We start from the raw sequence: 15,885 nt of genomic DNA on the forward strand, positions 1-15,885 counted from the left end.
CCTTCTCAAGGTCCTTTTTTTAACCTTCTCTCCTTGAATTGTATTGTTTGCGGCAAATCAATGTCTATTGTTAAAGCAAAATAATCGACATCAGTAACATCATCGTGCAGGTTACAGCTGTGTCACAAAACATCTTCACGTGCCTTTAATCATACTGCAAACAGAATCTGATAGTCCTTAGCTTCTTGGCTTAATATACCTGTAAGTCACTGTTATTGCAGCATGACAATATAGAATATATGACTAGAAATATAAGGCTCAACAGACAGAAGACAATTTGATCTATTTATATTTTATTCATCATCACAAATTTACACTGTACATTGTATCGATAGATATGTGACGTCACTAATACAGTAAACAGTATGTGTGTAACTAGAGGCTAACACACAATAAACACACACCAAACCCTCCACACACATACACACATGTGGAACACATAAAACCTAGCACACAGTCCAAACATCCATATATCACAATCGTATCACACATGATTCTTGGAATTTTATTTTGATGTCAAATTTTCCTTAAAACATCCATTCTAGGTCTGAGTATCTTTAAGCTGTCCACCAGAAACATAGCTGTATAATTAATTATGACCCTTAGGTCTGTCTTTCTCCACACCAATACACTAACTCCTGCCATTTTGGGTTTTCTAGCATGTACACAATTATTGTAATTATCAGCAGTATAACCTCTTAGCCTTCCGATACATTGATGTCCCCACATCAAAGTACAGAGCCAAATTGATATTTTTTCCAAGACCTGCCATGGATAATTGATTCTGTGTTGTTTGTTTGTTTGTTTTTTTTTAACAAGAGATCCCAGAGGGATCTTGGTGCCAGTGAATGATCTTTATCAGCCCTATGGAAGACTGAATTATAAATTCCTCTTAATCCTTTGATAACAAAAATTGGGAACCTACATAATTATGAAGTCTAAAAAAGACCTAGGAAGAACTTTCTGACATATATATCAATAACAAATTTCACCTGTCAAAGTTCAAGATGGCTGCTTGTTATACAGGTTTTTATGTTTTTCATTTTTGTTTTTCATGATCAGTCTCAGAATCTAATTAGGGACCAAACGAAACCTACATCTGGAATTGAGAAAGACCAATAAAGGAATTGAGATTTAGTGATAACAAACTTCAGTTGTAACCTGGGGGAACTGATATACCATGATTCCAGTATTTTTCAAGAAATAGCATTAACAACTTTCAAATGTTAAAATCCAAGATGTCTGCTTGGTATTTTTAAAATCACATTAAAAATTGCACAAGTAAAAGAGGCCCAATGGGCCTGTATAATCCACCTGCTACTAATTTAACTTGGTCTGTCTTTTAGAAACTAAGATGATTACAGTCTATTCAAATTTATTCAAATATAACAGTAGGAGAGGTTCATTCACTTAATTAATTGGTTTCCCTTAATCCCAGCATATTTCGGGCCCAATACCATGACCCTGGGCTTCTTGGTATATAGAGAAGTTGTTTAACACATGTGACACCCTAGACATGGAAAATAGTTCAAGGTCATTCAATTAAACAAAGTTGGTAGTCCTTCAACCCTATTATGCTACTGGCTCAATATCATAACCCCGGTCCTCTTGGTTTTCAAGAAGAAGTAAAACAATGTAAATTGCTTATGGACGCATGAAAGATGCCACTTGATGCATGGTGATGGACCTAAACTTGGCCTAAAAAGTGATAACAAATCTTCGAATGTCAAAATCCCAGTTGGCTGTTTGTTTGCGATTTTCCTTTCTTTATCAGACGCAAAATTAAACGGACAGAGCTAGGTACCAGGGAAAACCTAGTATAAAGTACAAGGAAGACCGTTCCCCAGTACTTGAATTAGCGATATAACAAGGATTGTTTATGAATGAATGGATGTATGGATGGACAGACCACAGACAAAGAGATAAATAATTATTTTCGCAGTGATGCACAGGGCAGTAGATATGATATGTTTAAGACTTAGAATTTTGCATTGATAAAACCAGTCACTGCTCTTAATTTCCCAAATAAACTGTGATCACTTTGACAGAAATGTCCTTGGTTGAGAGTCATGCCAATCGTAACTTAATCATGTGGAAACAAGTTTAGCTATTCTGATTCGAAATTGTCCTTTCAAAATGAGAACGTCATTGAATCCATTTGTCCTCATTACTATCTGTAGTAGAGGCATATATGTCAAAAATTCAAAATGGTCACTGGTGGTTAGCACATACAGGTCCAATTGACCTTTGTTTGCCTTAGTTTGTATCCCGATGAACTTTAATCCATAAACATATACAAGGTTATTCTAACATAACCAATAAAATATATTCTGTTTCACAATTAATCCATAAACATATACAAGGTTATTCTAACATAACCAATAAAATATATTCTGTTTCACAATTAATCCATAAATACTGATTAACAGACTGAAATAGTTTCAATATAGAAAGGAGAAAAAATAATTGAACCTGAATATTTTGTACCAAAAACATTTCTCAAAGCTACATGTATTACATATCACCAGACACCACAGACAAATGAGTGTATAAAACGCAAATAATCCTATCAACTGTATTGTCCAGATGTGATTTTAGACAAAAAGACAACTCGCTATTCTGTGTGAGAATGTTTAGAAGTTAAGTTAGAACTAAAAGATGACTTAAGTTTGACTCTGTTTGGTTTCATAAGCTTGTACCTGATTGGCTGAATCTGAATGAACACTGAAGTCATCTGACCAACCAGCTTGTTTCTCTCAAACATGCATTGGCATCCTTCACAATATGGCCACCATAATTATGTTTTATAAGAGGTCAAATCAACCGGGCATCTGTCATGAACCTGTAGAATAAACTCCACATTGAGATTTGTATTTGAAACAGCAATAAACCACATCCTAGAATTACACGGAATGAAGTTGTTCCCCACTCGTACCAAGGAGATTAAGCAATATAAAGGAATTTGTTTAGCACTTTTGAGGCCTTACTCCTCTGTCCCCAGGGTTTGAATCAGCTTAATTCCTCCCCCAATGATGTTTAAGTGATAATTTGGGTGTAATCCACTCATGCTTTCAGGAAAAATAACATTTTAAAGCTTAATTTTAGCTAAGTTCCCCTTTTGGGGCCAGCCCCTTTGTCCCAAGGTGTTAAACCAGCCCTTATATAGATTATTATTGTCCACCCCAATGATGTTTCAGCCCAAATTTGGTTGAAATTCCCTTTGGCGTTAGGAGAAGTAGTGTTTTGAAAGTATAAGTTTAAGCATGGAAGACAGCAGACAACGATGGACCAAGCACGATGGCTATAGCTCATCCTCATGACCCTTCAGTTCTGATGACCTAAAAAGTCCAGCATTACAAGATCACAAGAACAATTTTCTTCCATGAAGTCCTGTATTTGCTTGGAAGTCCATGTTAATATTGATCACATCCTAAAGACACCAAACCGAGTCTTTTCCTGGGGAGCATTTAGGGAGGCACTTATACTGAGTCCAAGTACAGTACGTGTGTCGACAGGGTCAATCACTCCGTCATCCCATAGCCTGGAATATCGAACATAATCAGTTAACACCCCTGATATATAGCCTGAAATATCAAACACAATCAGTTTACACTTCTGACCTATAGCCTGAAATGTCAAACAAAATCAGTTTACACCCCTGATAGATACATAGCCTGAAATATCAAACACAATCAGTTACACCCTGATACATAGCCTGAAATATCAAACACAATCAGTTTACACCCCTGATACATAGCCTGGAATATCAAACACAATCAGTTTACACTTCTGATACCTATAGCCTGAAATATCAAACACAATCAGTTTACACCTCTGATACATAGCCTGAAATATCAAACACAATCAGTTTACACCCCTGATAGATACATAGCCTGAAATATCAAACACAATCAGTTACACCCTGATACATAGCCTGAAATATCAAACACAATCAGTTTACACCCCTGACCTATAGCCTGAAATATCAAACACAATCAGTTTACACCCCTGATACATAGCCTGGAATATCAAACACAATCAGTTTACACCTTTGATACATAGCCTGAAATATCAAACACAATCAGCCTGGAAATATCAAACACAATCAGTTTACACCTTTGATACATAGCCTGAAATATCAAACACAATCAGTTTACATCCCTGATAGATACATAGCCTGAAATATCAAACACAATCAGTTTACAACTCCGGACCTATAACCTGAAATATCAAACACAATCAGTTTACTCCTCTGATATATGGCTACACAAGTTAATTCACCAGACACTAAAATTTACCTTGCACTGGAGAAGTACGGGTGACCCTCTTTTTCATATTTGCGGATAACTGGAGCTTTCAGAGCTTCCTCCTCCTCCTCTGTCCACTGGAACAAAGAATACTTTCGAATTGTAAAATTTTATGGTGTATTTTTTGAAATTTATGATTTAAATCAAATTCATTTCTATGATTTAATCCCAATCCATCTGATACTTATTACAAAGCCTTGCTGTGACGAAGATCAACATACATTGTAGTTCAAAATGATGTCATAATAATTGTAATTTATCAGAATCCTACTTTAGGTGCAGTAAGTTCATGGTATTAGTCATAAATTTATATTCTGGTCCCTCTCAATATTAGACATCTACAGTTGAGTGTATATATAGACTAAAGGTTACACAAAGTGCACTCCGTTTGGACTCCAGGTAAACTTTTTTGGAGTGCACTCCAAGTTTACCTGGAGTCCTATCAGGCCCCAATTTTACCTGGGTCCACATGTATCACATGTACCTGTAACCCAGTAAATAGTACATATATACATAATGTTTATAGATACATGTATACACATATACATTTAGACTCATAAAACATGTAACAATAAGATATGTGTTACTGTTTTATCTTTGTATAAATCATCTTAATATTTTGTTCGTTCATTTTTAGTTGGTTAATTAACAATGCATCTAATATAATTGATTTTTTATTAGGGTTAATGATTTTTTTTTTAATAGAAAAGCCCTATATAAAATAACTGAATAGATCTGGCACTTCATTGAAAAATGTATGATAGCATTCCTTTGATTTGAAGATTTGGGTGTAACTTGGGTGTAACATTTAGTCTACACTCAACTGTACCTTAACGAGGGACCAAGAGGAGCATAATTATCAATTTTCAGAGATATTATTATTTTTCAAGAAATAGCAATAAAAAAATTTAACTCTCAAAAACCAAGATGGTTGGTTGCCTGTTGCCAAATTTTGATTTTCCAATCAGTCCCAAATTTGCACAAGCACAAGGGAAAGGTCTGAGAAATATCTTGTCAGAACATGAAGAAGAAAAAGCAATAAGAATGATTGTTTAATGATGGTTGACCACAACAGATGAAAGGCATATCAAACAGCCCACCATCTGGTGATTTGAGACTAAACAATTCATACAAAATGTAAAAGGTATAGTAACATGGTGCTTGAGGACAACGTGTATTATTATTCAAATCAAGGTAATGAACAGCCAATTAAAAAAGACTTTAAAGGAGCTAATGAATTGGTAATTTAGATATTGGACATATGATTCACTTATGCTTATATTTACATTTGACAACAATTTTTAAAGACTATATCCAGGAATTTTGACTCTTTCACCCTAACCCTAACCGATTTAGTCCATTTCGCAAAAACCACTTGATTACTTTAGAGTGCTACCTCGTCGATATAAACTAACCAAATGAGACCAGTCCTTGGGTACACGGCCCTATATAGTCAGAGAATAGTAGAACCTGAAAAGAATGTCCTTGAGTAGCTCCTTCAGTACGAGTCTCGCAACTTATCAATCAGTCCTCGTATATAAAACAGCTATACTGACCTGCTTGCCTTCCCGTTGTCGTTGTTCCCGTGTGATCTGAGCCAGTATAACATTATATATAAAACAGCTATACTGACCTGCTTGCCTTCCCGTTGTCGTTGTCCCCGTGTGATCTGAGCCAGTATCACATTATAAGATATATAAAACAGCTATACTGACCTGCTTGCCTTCCCGTTGTCGTTGTTTCCGTGTGATCTGAGCCAGTATCACATTATAAGATATATAAAACAGCTATACTGACCTGCTTGCCTTCCCGTTGTCGTTGTTCCCGTGTGATCTGAGCCAGTACATTGGCTGCTTGTTCCCCTCCCATCACAGAAATCCTCGAGTTGGGCCACATGTATAAAAACCGGGGCCTGAAAGATTGAAGTTTATAGTGACCACATGGACAGGTATCCATTATTGTCTCAAAAAGTAACCACATGCATATCTATTAACCATGACTAAAAAGGTCAAAAGGTTCATTGACCCTGAACATGTTCAGGATTCAATGGTGCCTAAAAGGTCAAAGTTCATGTTGAGATGGAACATGTTCAAGATTCACTTGTGCCTGAAAGGTCATAGTTCATGGTGACCTGGGTATCGTTTCACAAAGCTTCGTAACTTACGAACGTTCGTAAATATTTACGAAAAAGTTACGCAAAACTTACGAATTTCGTCAGTGCGTTTCACAAAGGTGTTCGTAACTTTTTTCGTATCTTACGTCAAAATCGTACGTTCTCCCGGTAAAAATATACCAATCTCTAACTTGGAGGTAAAAAAGGACGACACATCTGGGGTGAAAATTGTACACCGGTCCTATTCCCGGGTCACGTACACAGACTATGAACTTTAATTTGTTCTATCAAAACAACCCTATTATTGAGAGAAGATCATTTTTTCTATAAGATTCCAATTCTAATTGTTTGTCATGCGTTAAAACAAACAGTAACAACGCAATTTTCATAGATTTTGCTCAATGCTCAAAGACATACATAATGTTCTTAAAATAAACCATATGTTGGCACAGTCTGCGAATATGCGTACAATTAGTTTCATGACAATGTGTATTTTGCCGGCATCCCTCCTCGACTTTCAAAACCCGGTTTCCACCTCGAAACAATCGCTCACAAGGCATATTCGTTCTCTTATGCTAATTTGTAAATGAGTACGATGTCATTTTCTGTTCAAAAGGGCATGCCTGCGCACGATTTTAAATTGTTTTCGTAAGTTACGACAGATTTGATATGGCGTAAAGTTACGCAAGGTTTTTGCGTAACTTACGAACGTTCGTAAGTTACGAAGTTTTTGTGAAACGCTTAGTAATTCGTAAATGTGACTTACGCAAATTTCGTAAGTTACGAAGCTTTGTGAAACGATACCCTGGAACATGTTCAAGATTCACTTGTGCCTGGCTTGTTGGTAACCAGTTGGTAGCTAGTCCATTGACCTTGGGAATGATATGTAATTCTGTAAATTTTTTAAGATGTCCTTAAAACGTCAGATACATGTATGTGGAACACAAAGAGATAGTATTACCTGTATGTCCTTCCACACATCCCATAATTAACAGACAGAGATAGTCTTACCCGTACGCCCTTCCACACATCCCGTAATTAACAGAGGTACAGTCTTACCTGTACGCCCTTCCACACATCCCGTAATTAACAGACAGAGATAGTCTTACCCGTACGCCCTCCCACACATCCCGTAATTAACAGAGATACAGTCTTACCCGTACGCCCTCCCACACATCCCGTAATTAACAGAGGTACAGTCTTATCCGTACGCCCTTCCACACATCCCGTAATTAACAGAGATACAGCCTTACCCGTACACCCTTCCACACATCCCGTAATTAACAGAGAGACAGTCTTACCCGTACGCCCTTCCACACATCCCGTAATTAACAGAGATACAGCCTTACCCGTACGCCCTTCCACACATCCCGTAATTAACAGAGATACAATCTTACCCGTACGCCCTTCCACACATCCCGTAATTAACAGAGATACAGTCTTACCCGTACGCCCTTCCACACATCCCGTAATTAACAGAGATACAGTCTTACCCGTACACCCTTCCACACGTCCCGTAATTAACGGACAGAGATACAGTCTTACCCGTACACCCTTCCACACATCCCGTAATTAACAGACAGAGATACAGCCTTACCCGTACGCCCTTCCACACATCCCGTAATTAACAGAGATACAGTCTTACCCGTACGCCCTTCCACACATCCCGTAATTAACAGAGATACAGTCTTACCCGTACACACTTCCACACATCCCGTAATTAACAGAGATACAGTCTTACCCATACACCCTTCCACACGTCCCGTAATTAACAGATACAGACTTACCCGTACACCCTTCCACACATCCCGTAATTAACAGAGATACAGCCTTACCCGTACACCCTTCCACACATCCCGTAATTAACAGAGGTACAGTCTTACCCGTACGCCCTTCCACACATCCCGTAATTAACAGATACAGTCTTACCCGTACACCCTTCCACACATCCCGTAATTAACAGAGGTACAGTCTTACCCGTACACCCTTCCACACATCCCGTAATTAACAGAGGTACAGTCTTACCCGTACGTCCTTCCACACATCCCGTAATTAACAGAGATACAGTCTTACCCGTACGCCCTTCCACACATCCCGTAATTAACAGAGGTACAGTCTTACCCGTACGCCCTTCCACACATCCCGTAATTAACAGAGGTACAGTCTTACCCGTACGCCCTTCCACACATCCCGTAATTAACAGAGATACAGCCTTACCCGTACGCCCTTCCACACATCCCGTAATTAACAGAGATACAGTCTTACCCGTACGCCCTTCCACACATCCCGTAATTAACAGAGATACAGTCTTACCCGTACACACTTCCACACATCCCGTAATTAACAGAGATACAGTCTTACCCATACACCCTTCCACACGTCCCGTAATTAACAGATACAGACTTACCCGTACACCCTTCCACACATCCCGTAATTAACAGAGGTACAGTCTTACCCGTACACCCTTCCACACATCCCGTAATTAACAGAGATACAGTCTTACCCGTACACACTTCCACACATCCCGTAATTAACAGAGATACAATCTTACCCGTACGCCCTTCCACACATCCCGTAATTAACAGACAGAGATACAGTCTTACCCGTACGCCCTTCCACACATCCCGTAATTAACAGAGATACAGTCTTACCCGTACACACTTCCACACATCCCGTAATTAACAGAGATACAATCTTACCCGTACACACTTCCACACATCCCGTTATTAACAGACAGAGATACAGTCTTACCCGTACGCCCTTCCACACATCCCGTAATTAACAGAGGTACAGTCTTACCCGTACACCCTTCCACACATCCCGTAATTAACAGAGGTATAGTCTTACCCGTACGCCCTTCCACACATCCCGTAATTAACAGAGATACAGTCTTACCCGTACGCCCTTCCACACATCCCGTAATTAACAGAGATACAGTCTTACCCGTACGCCCTTCCACACATCCCGTAATTAACAGAGGTATAGTCTTACCCGTACGCCCTTCCACACATCCCGTAATTAACAGAGATACAGTCTTACCCGTACGCCCTTCCACACATCCCGTAATTAACAGAGATACAGTCTTACCCGTACGCCCTTCCACACATCCCGTAATTAACAGACAGAGATACAGCCTTACCCGTACGCCCTTCCACACATCCCGTAATTAACAGACAGAGATACAGCCTTACCCGTACGCCCTTCCACACATCCCGTAATTAACAGACAGAGATACAGTCTTACCCGTACGCCCTTCCACACATCCCGTAATTAACAGAGATACAGTCTTACCCGTACACCCTTCCACACATCCCGTAATTAACAGACAGAGATACAGCCTTACCTGTACGCCCTTCCACACATCCCGTAATTAACAGAGATACAGTCTTACCCGTACGCCCTTCCACACATCCCGTAATTAACAGACAGAGATAGTCTTACCCGTACACCCTTCCACACATCCCGTAATTAACAGAGATACAGTCTTACCCGTACGCCCTTCCACACATCCCGTAATTAACAGAGATACAGTCTTACCCGTACGCCCTTCCACACATCCCGTGATTAACAGACAGAGGTACAGTCTTACCCGTACACCCTTCCACACATCCCGTAATTAACAGAGATATAGTCTTACCCGTACGTCCTCCCACACATCCCGTAATTAACAGAGATACAGCCTTACCCGTACGCCCTTCCACACATCCCGTAATTAACAGAGATACAGTCTTACCCGTACGCCCTTCCACACATCCCGTAATTAACAGAGATACAGTCTTACCCGTACGCCCTTCCACACATCCCGTAATTAACAGAGGTACAGTCTTACCCGTACGCCCTTCCACACATCCCGTAATTAACAGAGATACAGTCTTACCCGTACGCCCTTCCACACATCCCGTAATTAACAGACAGAGATAGTCTTACCCGTACACCCTTCCACACATCCCGTAATTAACAGAGATACAGTCTTACCCGTACACCCTCCCACACATCCCGTAATTAACAGAGATACAGTCTTACCCGTACGCCCTTCCACACATCCCGTAATTAACAGAGGTACAGTCTTACCCGTACGCCCTTCCACACATCCCGTAATTAACAGACAGAGATACAGCCTTACCCGTACACCCTTCCACACATCCCGTAATTAACAGAGATACAGCCTTACCCGTACACCCTTCCACACATCCCGTAATTAACAGAGGTACAGTCTTACCCGTACGCCCTTCCACACATCCCGTAATTAACAGACAGAGATACAGCCTTACCCGTACACCCTTCCACACATCCCGTAATTAACAGAGATACAGTCTTACCCGTACACCCTTCCACACATCCCGTAATTAACAGACAGAGATACAGCCTTACCCGTACGCCCTCCCACACATCCCGTAATTAACAGATACAGTCTTACCCGTACACCCTTCCACACATCCCATAATTAACAGAGATACAGTCTTACCCGTACACACTTCCACACATCCCGTAATTAACAGACAGAGATACAGCCTTACCCGTACACCCTTCCACACATCCCGTAATTAACAGACAGAGATACAGTCTTACCCGTACACCCTTCCACACATCCCGTAATTAACAGAGGTACAGTCTTACCCGTACGCCCTTCCACACATCCCGTAATTAACAGAGATAGTCTTACCCGTACACCCTTCCACACATCCCGTAATTAACAGAGATACAGTCTTACCCGTACGCCCTTCCACACATCCCGTAATTAACAGAGGTAGTCTTACCCGTACGCCCTTCCACACATCCCGTAATTAACAGATACAGTCTTACCCGTACACCCTTCCACACATCCCGTAATTAACAGAGATACAGCCTTACCCGTACGCCCTTCCACACATCCCGTAATTAACAGACAGAGATACAGCCTTACCCGTACACCCTTCCACACATCCCGTAATTAACAGAGGTACAGCCTTACCCGTATGCCCTTCCACACATCCCGTAATTAACAGAGATACAGTCTTACCCGTACGCCCTTCCACACATCCCGTAATTAACAGAGATACAGCCTTACCCGTACGCCCTGCCACACATCCCGTAATTAACAGAGATACAGTCTTACCCGTACGCCCTTCCACACATCCCGTAATTAACAGACAGAGATACAGACTTACCAGTACACCCTTCCACACATCCCGTAATTAACAGAGATACAGTCTTACCCGTACACACTTCCACACATCCCGTTATTAACAGACAGAGATACAGCCTTACCCGTACACCCTTCCACACATCCCGTAATTAACAGAGGTACAGCCTTACCCGTATGCCCTTCCACACATCCCGTAATTAACAGATACAGCCTTACCCGTACACCCTTCCACACATCCCGTAATTAACAGACAGAGATACAGTCTTACCCGTACACCCTTCCACACATCCCGTAATTAACAGAGGTACAGTCTTACCCGTACGCCCTTCCACACATCCCGTAATTAACAGAGATAGTCTTACCCGTACACCCTTCCACACATCCCGTAATTAACAGAGGTACAGTCTTACCCGTACACCCTTCCACACATCCCGTAATTAACAGAGATACAGCCTTACCCGTACGCCCTTCCACACATCCCGTAATTAACAGAGATACAGTCTTACCCGTACGCCCTTCCACACATCCCGTAATTAACAGACAGAGATACAGTCTTACCCGTACACCCTTCCACACATCCCGTAATTAACAGAGATACAGTCTTACCCGTACACCCTTCCACACATCCCGTAATTAACAGAGGTACAGTCTTACCCGTACACCCTTCCACACATCCCGTAATTAACACAGATACAGTCTTACCCGTACGCCCTTCCACACATCCCGTAATTAACAGACAGAGGTACAGTCTTACCCGTACGCCCTTCCACACATCCCGTAATTAACAGACAGAGATACAGTCTTACCCGTACGCCCTTCCACACATCCCGTAATTAACAGAGATACAGTCTTACCCGTACGCCCTTCCACACATCCTGTAATTAACAGACAGATACAGTCTTACCCGTACGCCCTTCCACACATCCCGTAATTAACAGAGGTACAGTCTTACCCGTACACCCTTCCACACATCCCGTAATTAACAGACAGAGATACAGTCTTACCCGTACGCCCTTCCACACATCCCGTAATTAACAGAGATACAGTCTTACCCGTACACCCTTCCACACATCCCGTAATTAACAGAGATACAGTCTTACCCTACACCCTTCCACACATCCCGTAATTAACAGACAGAGGTACAGTCTTACCCGTACGCCCTTCCACACATCCCGTAATTAACAGAGATACAGACTTACCCGTACACCCTTCCACACATCCCGTAATTAACAGAGATACAGCCTTACCCGTACGCCCTTCCACACATCCCGTAATTAACAGAGGTACAGTCTTACCCGTACGCCCTTCCACACATCCCATAATTAACAGACAGAGATACAGTCTTACCCGTACGCCCTTCCACACGTCCCGTAATCAACAGACAGAGAGACAGTCTTACCCGTACGCCCTTCCACACATCCCGTAATTAACAGACAGATACAGTCTTACCCGTACACACTTCCACACATCCCGTAATTAACAGAGGTACAGTCTTACCCGTACGCCCTTCCACACGTCCCGTAATTAACAGAGATACAGTCTTACCCGTACGCCCTTCCACACATCCCGTAATTAACAGAGATACAGTCTTACCCGTACACCCTTCCACACATCCCGTAATTAACAGACAGATACAGCCTTACCCGTACGCCCTTCCACACATCCCGTAATTAACAGAGATACAGTCTTACCCGTACGCCCTTCCACACATCCCGTAATTAACAGAGGTACAGTCTTACCCGTACGCCCTTCCACACATCCCGTAATTAACAGAGAGACAGCCTTACCCGTACGCCCTTCCACACATCCCGTAATTAACAGAGATACAGTCTTACCCGTACGCCCTTCCACACATCCCGTAATTAACAGAGATACAGTCTTACCCGTATGTCCTTCCACACATCCCGTAATTAACAGACAGAGATACAGCCTTACCCGTACGCCCTGCCACACATCCCGTAATTAACAGAGATACAGTCTTACCCGTACGCCCTTCCACACATCCCGTAATTAACAGACAGAGATACAGACTTACCAGTACACCCTTCCACACATCCCGTAATTAACAGAGATACAGTCTTACCCGTACACACTTCCACACATCCCGTTATTAACAGACAGAGATACAGCCTTACCCGTACGCCCTCCCACACATCCCGTAATTAACAGAGATACAGACTTACCCGTACGTCCTTCCACACATCCCGTAATTAACAGAGGTACAGTCTTACCCGTACGCCCTTCCACATATCCCGTAATTAACAGAGGTACAGTCTTACCCGTACGCCCTTCCACACATCCCGTAATTAACAGAGGTACAGCCTTACCCGTATGCCCTTCCACACATCCCGTAATTAACAGATACAGCCTTACCCGTACACCCTTCCACACATCCCGTAATTAACAGACAGAGATACAGTCTTACCCGTACACCCTTCCACACATCCCCTAATTAACAGAGATAGTCTTACCCGTACACCCTTCCACACATCCCGTAATTAACAGAGGTACAGTCTTACCCGTACACCCTTCCACACATCCCGTAATTAACAGAGATACAGCCTTACCCGTACGCCCTTCCACACATCCCGTAATTAACAGAGATACAGTCTTACCCGTACGCCCTTCCACACATCCCGTAATTAACAGACAGAGATACAGTCTTACCCGTACGCCCTTCCACACATCCCGTAATTAACAGAGATACAGCCTTACCCGTACGCCCTTCCACACATCCCGTAATTAACAGAGGTACAGTCTTACCCGTACACCCTTCCACACATCCCGTAATTAACAGAGATACAGTCTTACCCGTACGCCCTTCCACACGTCCCGTAATTAACAGAGATACAGTCTTACCCGTACGCCCTCCCACACATCCCGTAATTAACAGAGATACAGCCTTACCCGTACACCCTTCCACACATCCCGTAATTAACAGAGATACAGTCTTACCCGTACGCCCTTCCACACATCCCGTAATTAACAGAGATACAGTCTTACCCGTACGCCCTTCCACACATCCCGTAATTAACAGACAGAGAGACAGTCTTACTCGTACGCCCTTCCACACATCCCGTAATTAACAGAGATACAGCCTTACCCGTACACCCTTCCACACATCCCGTAATTAACACAGGTACAGTCTTACCCGTACACCCTTCCACACATCCCGTAATTAACAGAGATACAGTCTTACCCGTACGCCCTTCCACACATCCCGTAATTAACAGACAGAGAGACAGTCTTACCCGTAGGCCCTGCCACACATCCCGTAATTACAGAGATACAGTCTTACCCGTACGCCCTTCCACACATCCCGTAATTAACAGAAGTACAGTCTTACCCGTACGCCCTTCCACACATCCAGTAATTAACAGAGATACAGCCTTACCCGTACGCCCTTCCACACATCCCGTAATTAACAGAGATACAGTCTTACCTGTACACCCTTCCACACATCCCGTAATTAACAGAGATACAGTCTTACCCGTACGCCCTTCCACACATCCCGTAATTAACAGAGATACAGTCTTACCCGTACGCCCTTCCACACATCCCGTAATTAACAGACAGAGATACAGTCTTACCCGTACGCCCTTCCACACATCCCGTAATTAACAGAGATACAGTCTTACCCGTACGCCCTTCCACACATCCCGTAATTAACAGAGGTACAATCTTACCCGTACGCCCTTCCACACATCCCGTAATTAACAGACAGAGATACAGTCTTACCCGTACGCCCTTCCACACATCCCGTAATTAACAGAGATACAGTCTTACCCGTACACCCTCCCACACATCCCGTAATTAACAGACAGAGATACAGTCTTACCCGTACGCCCTTCCACACATCCCGTAATTAACAGAGATACAGTCTTACCCGTACGCCCTTCCACACATCCCGTAATTAACAGAGATACAGTCTTACCCGTACGCCCTTCCACACATCCCGTAATTAACAGAGGTACAATCTTACCCGTACGCCCTTCCACACATCCCGTAATTAACAGAGATACAGCCTTACCCGTACGCCCTCCCACACATCCCGTAATTAACAGACAGAGATACAGCCTTACCCGTACGCCCTGCCACACATCCCGTAATTAACAGAGATACAGTCTTACCCGTACGCCCTTCCACACATCCCGTAATTAACAGAGATACAGCCTTACTTGTACGCCCTCCCATACATCCCGTAATTAACAGACAGAGATACAGCCTTACCCGTACGCCCTGCCACACATCCCGTAATTAACAGAGATACAGTCTTACCCGTACGCCCTTCCACACATCCCGTAATTAACAGACAGAGATACAGACTTACCAGTACACCC

At 42.4% G+C, this 15,885-nt stretch overlaps 1 protein-coding gene across 1 annotated transcript in view; it reads right to left on the reverse strand.

Moving 5' to 3' along the window:
- Positions 1 to 271: 271 nt before the first annotated feature.
- The window catches only part of LOC117315422 (methylcrotonoyl-CoA carboxylase beta chain, mitochondrial-like), a 35,633-nt gene continuing 20,019 nt past the window's right edge, over positions 272 to 15,885 (reverse strand). Inside the window, exons 15-17 of the mRNA XM_033869606.1 lie at positions 6,105 to 6,219; positions 4,299 to 4,384; positions 272 to 3,541 (exon numbers count right to left, since the gene is read on the reverse strand). Of these exons, the coding sequence (XP_033725497.1) occupies positions 3,424 to 3,541; positions 4,299 to 4,384; positions 6,105 to 6,219 (319 nt within the window). The 3' untranslated portion in view covers positions 272 to 3,423. The remainder of the gene's footprint in view (positions 3,542 to 4,298; positions 4,385 to 6,104; positions 6,220 to 15,885) is intronic.

This window comes from Pecten maximus, chromosome 17 (genome assembly GCF_902652985.1).
Source record: "Pecten maximus chromosome 17, xPecMax1.1, whole genome shotgun sequence".
NCBI lineage: Eukaryota > Metazoa > Mollusca > Bivalvia > Pectinida > Pectinidae > Pecten > Pecten maximus.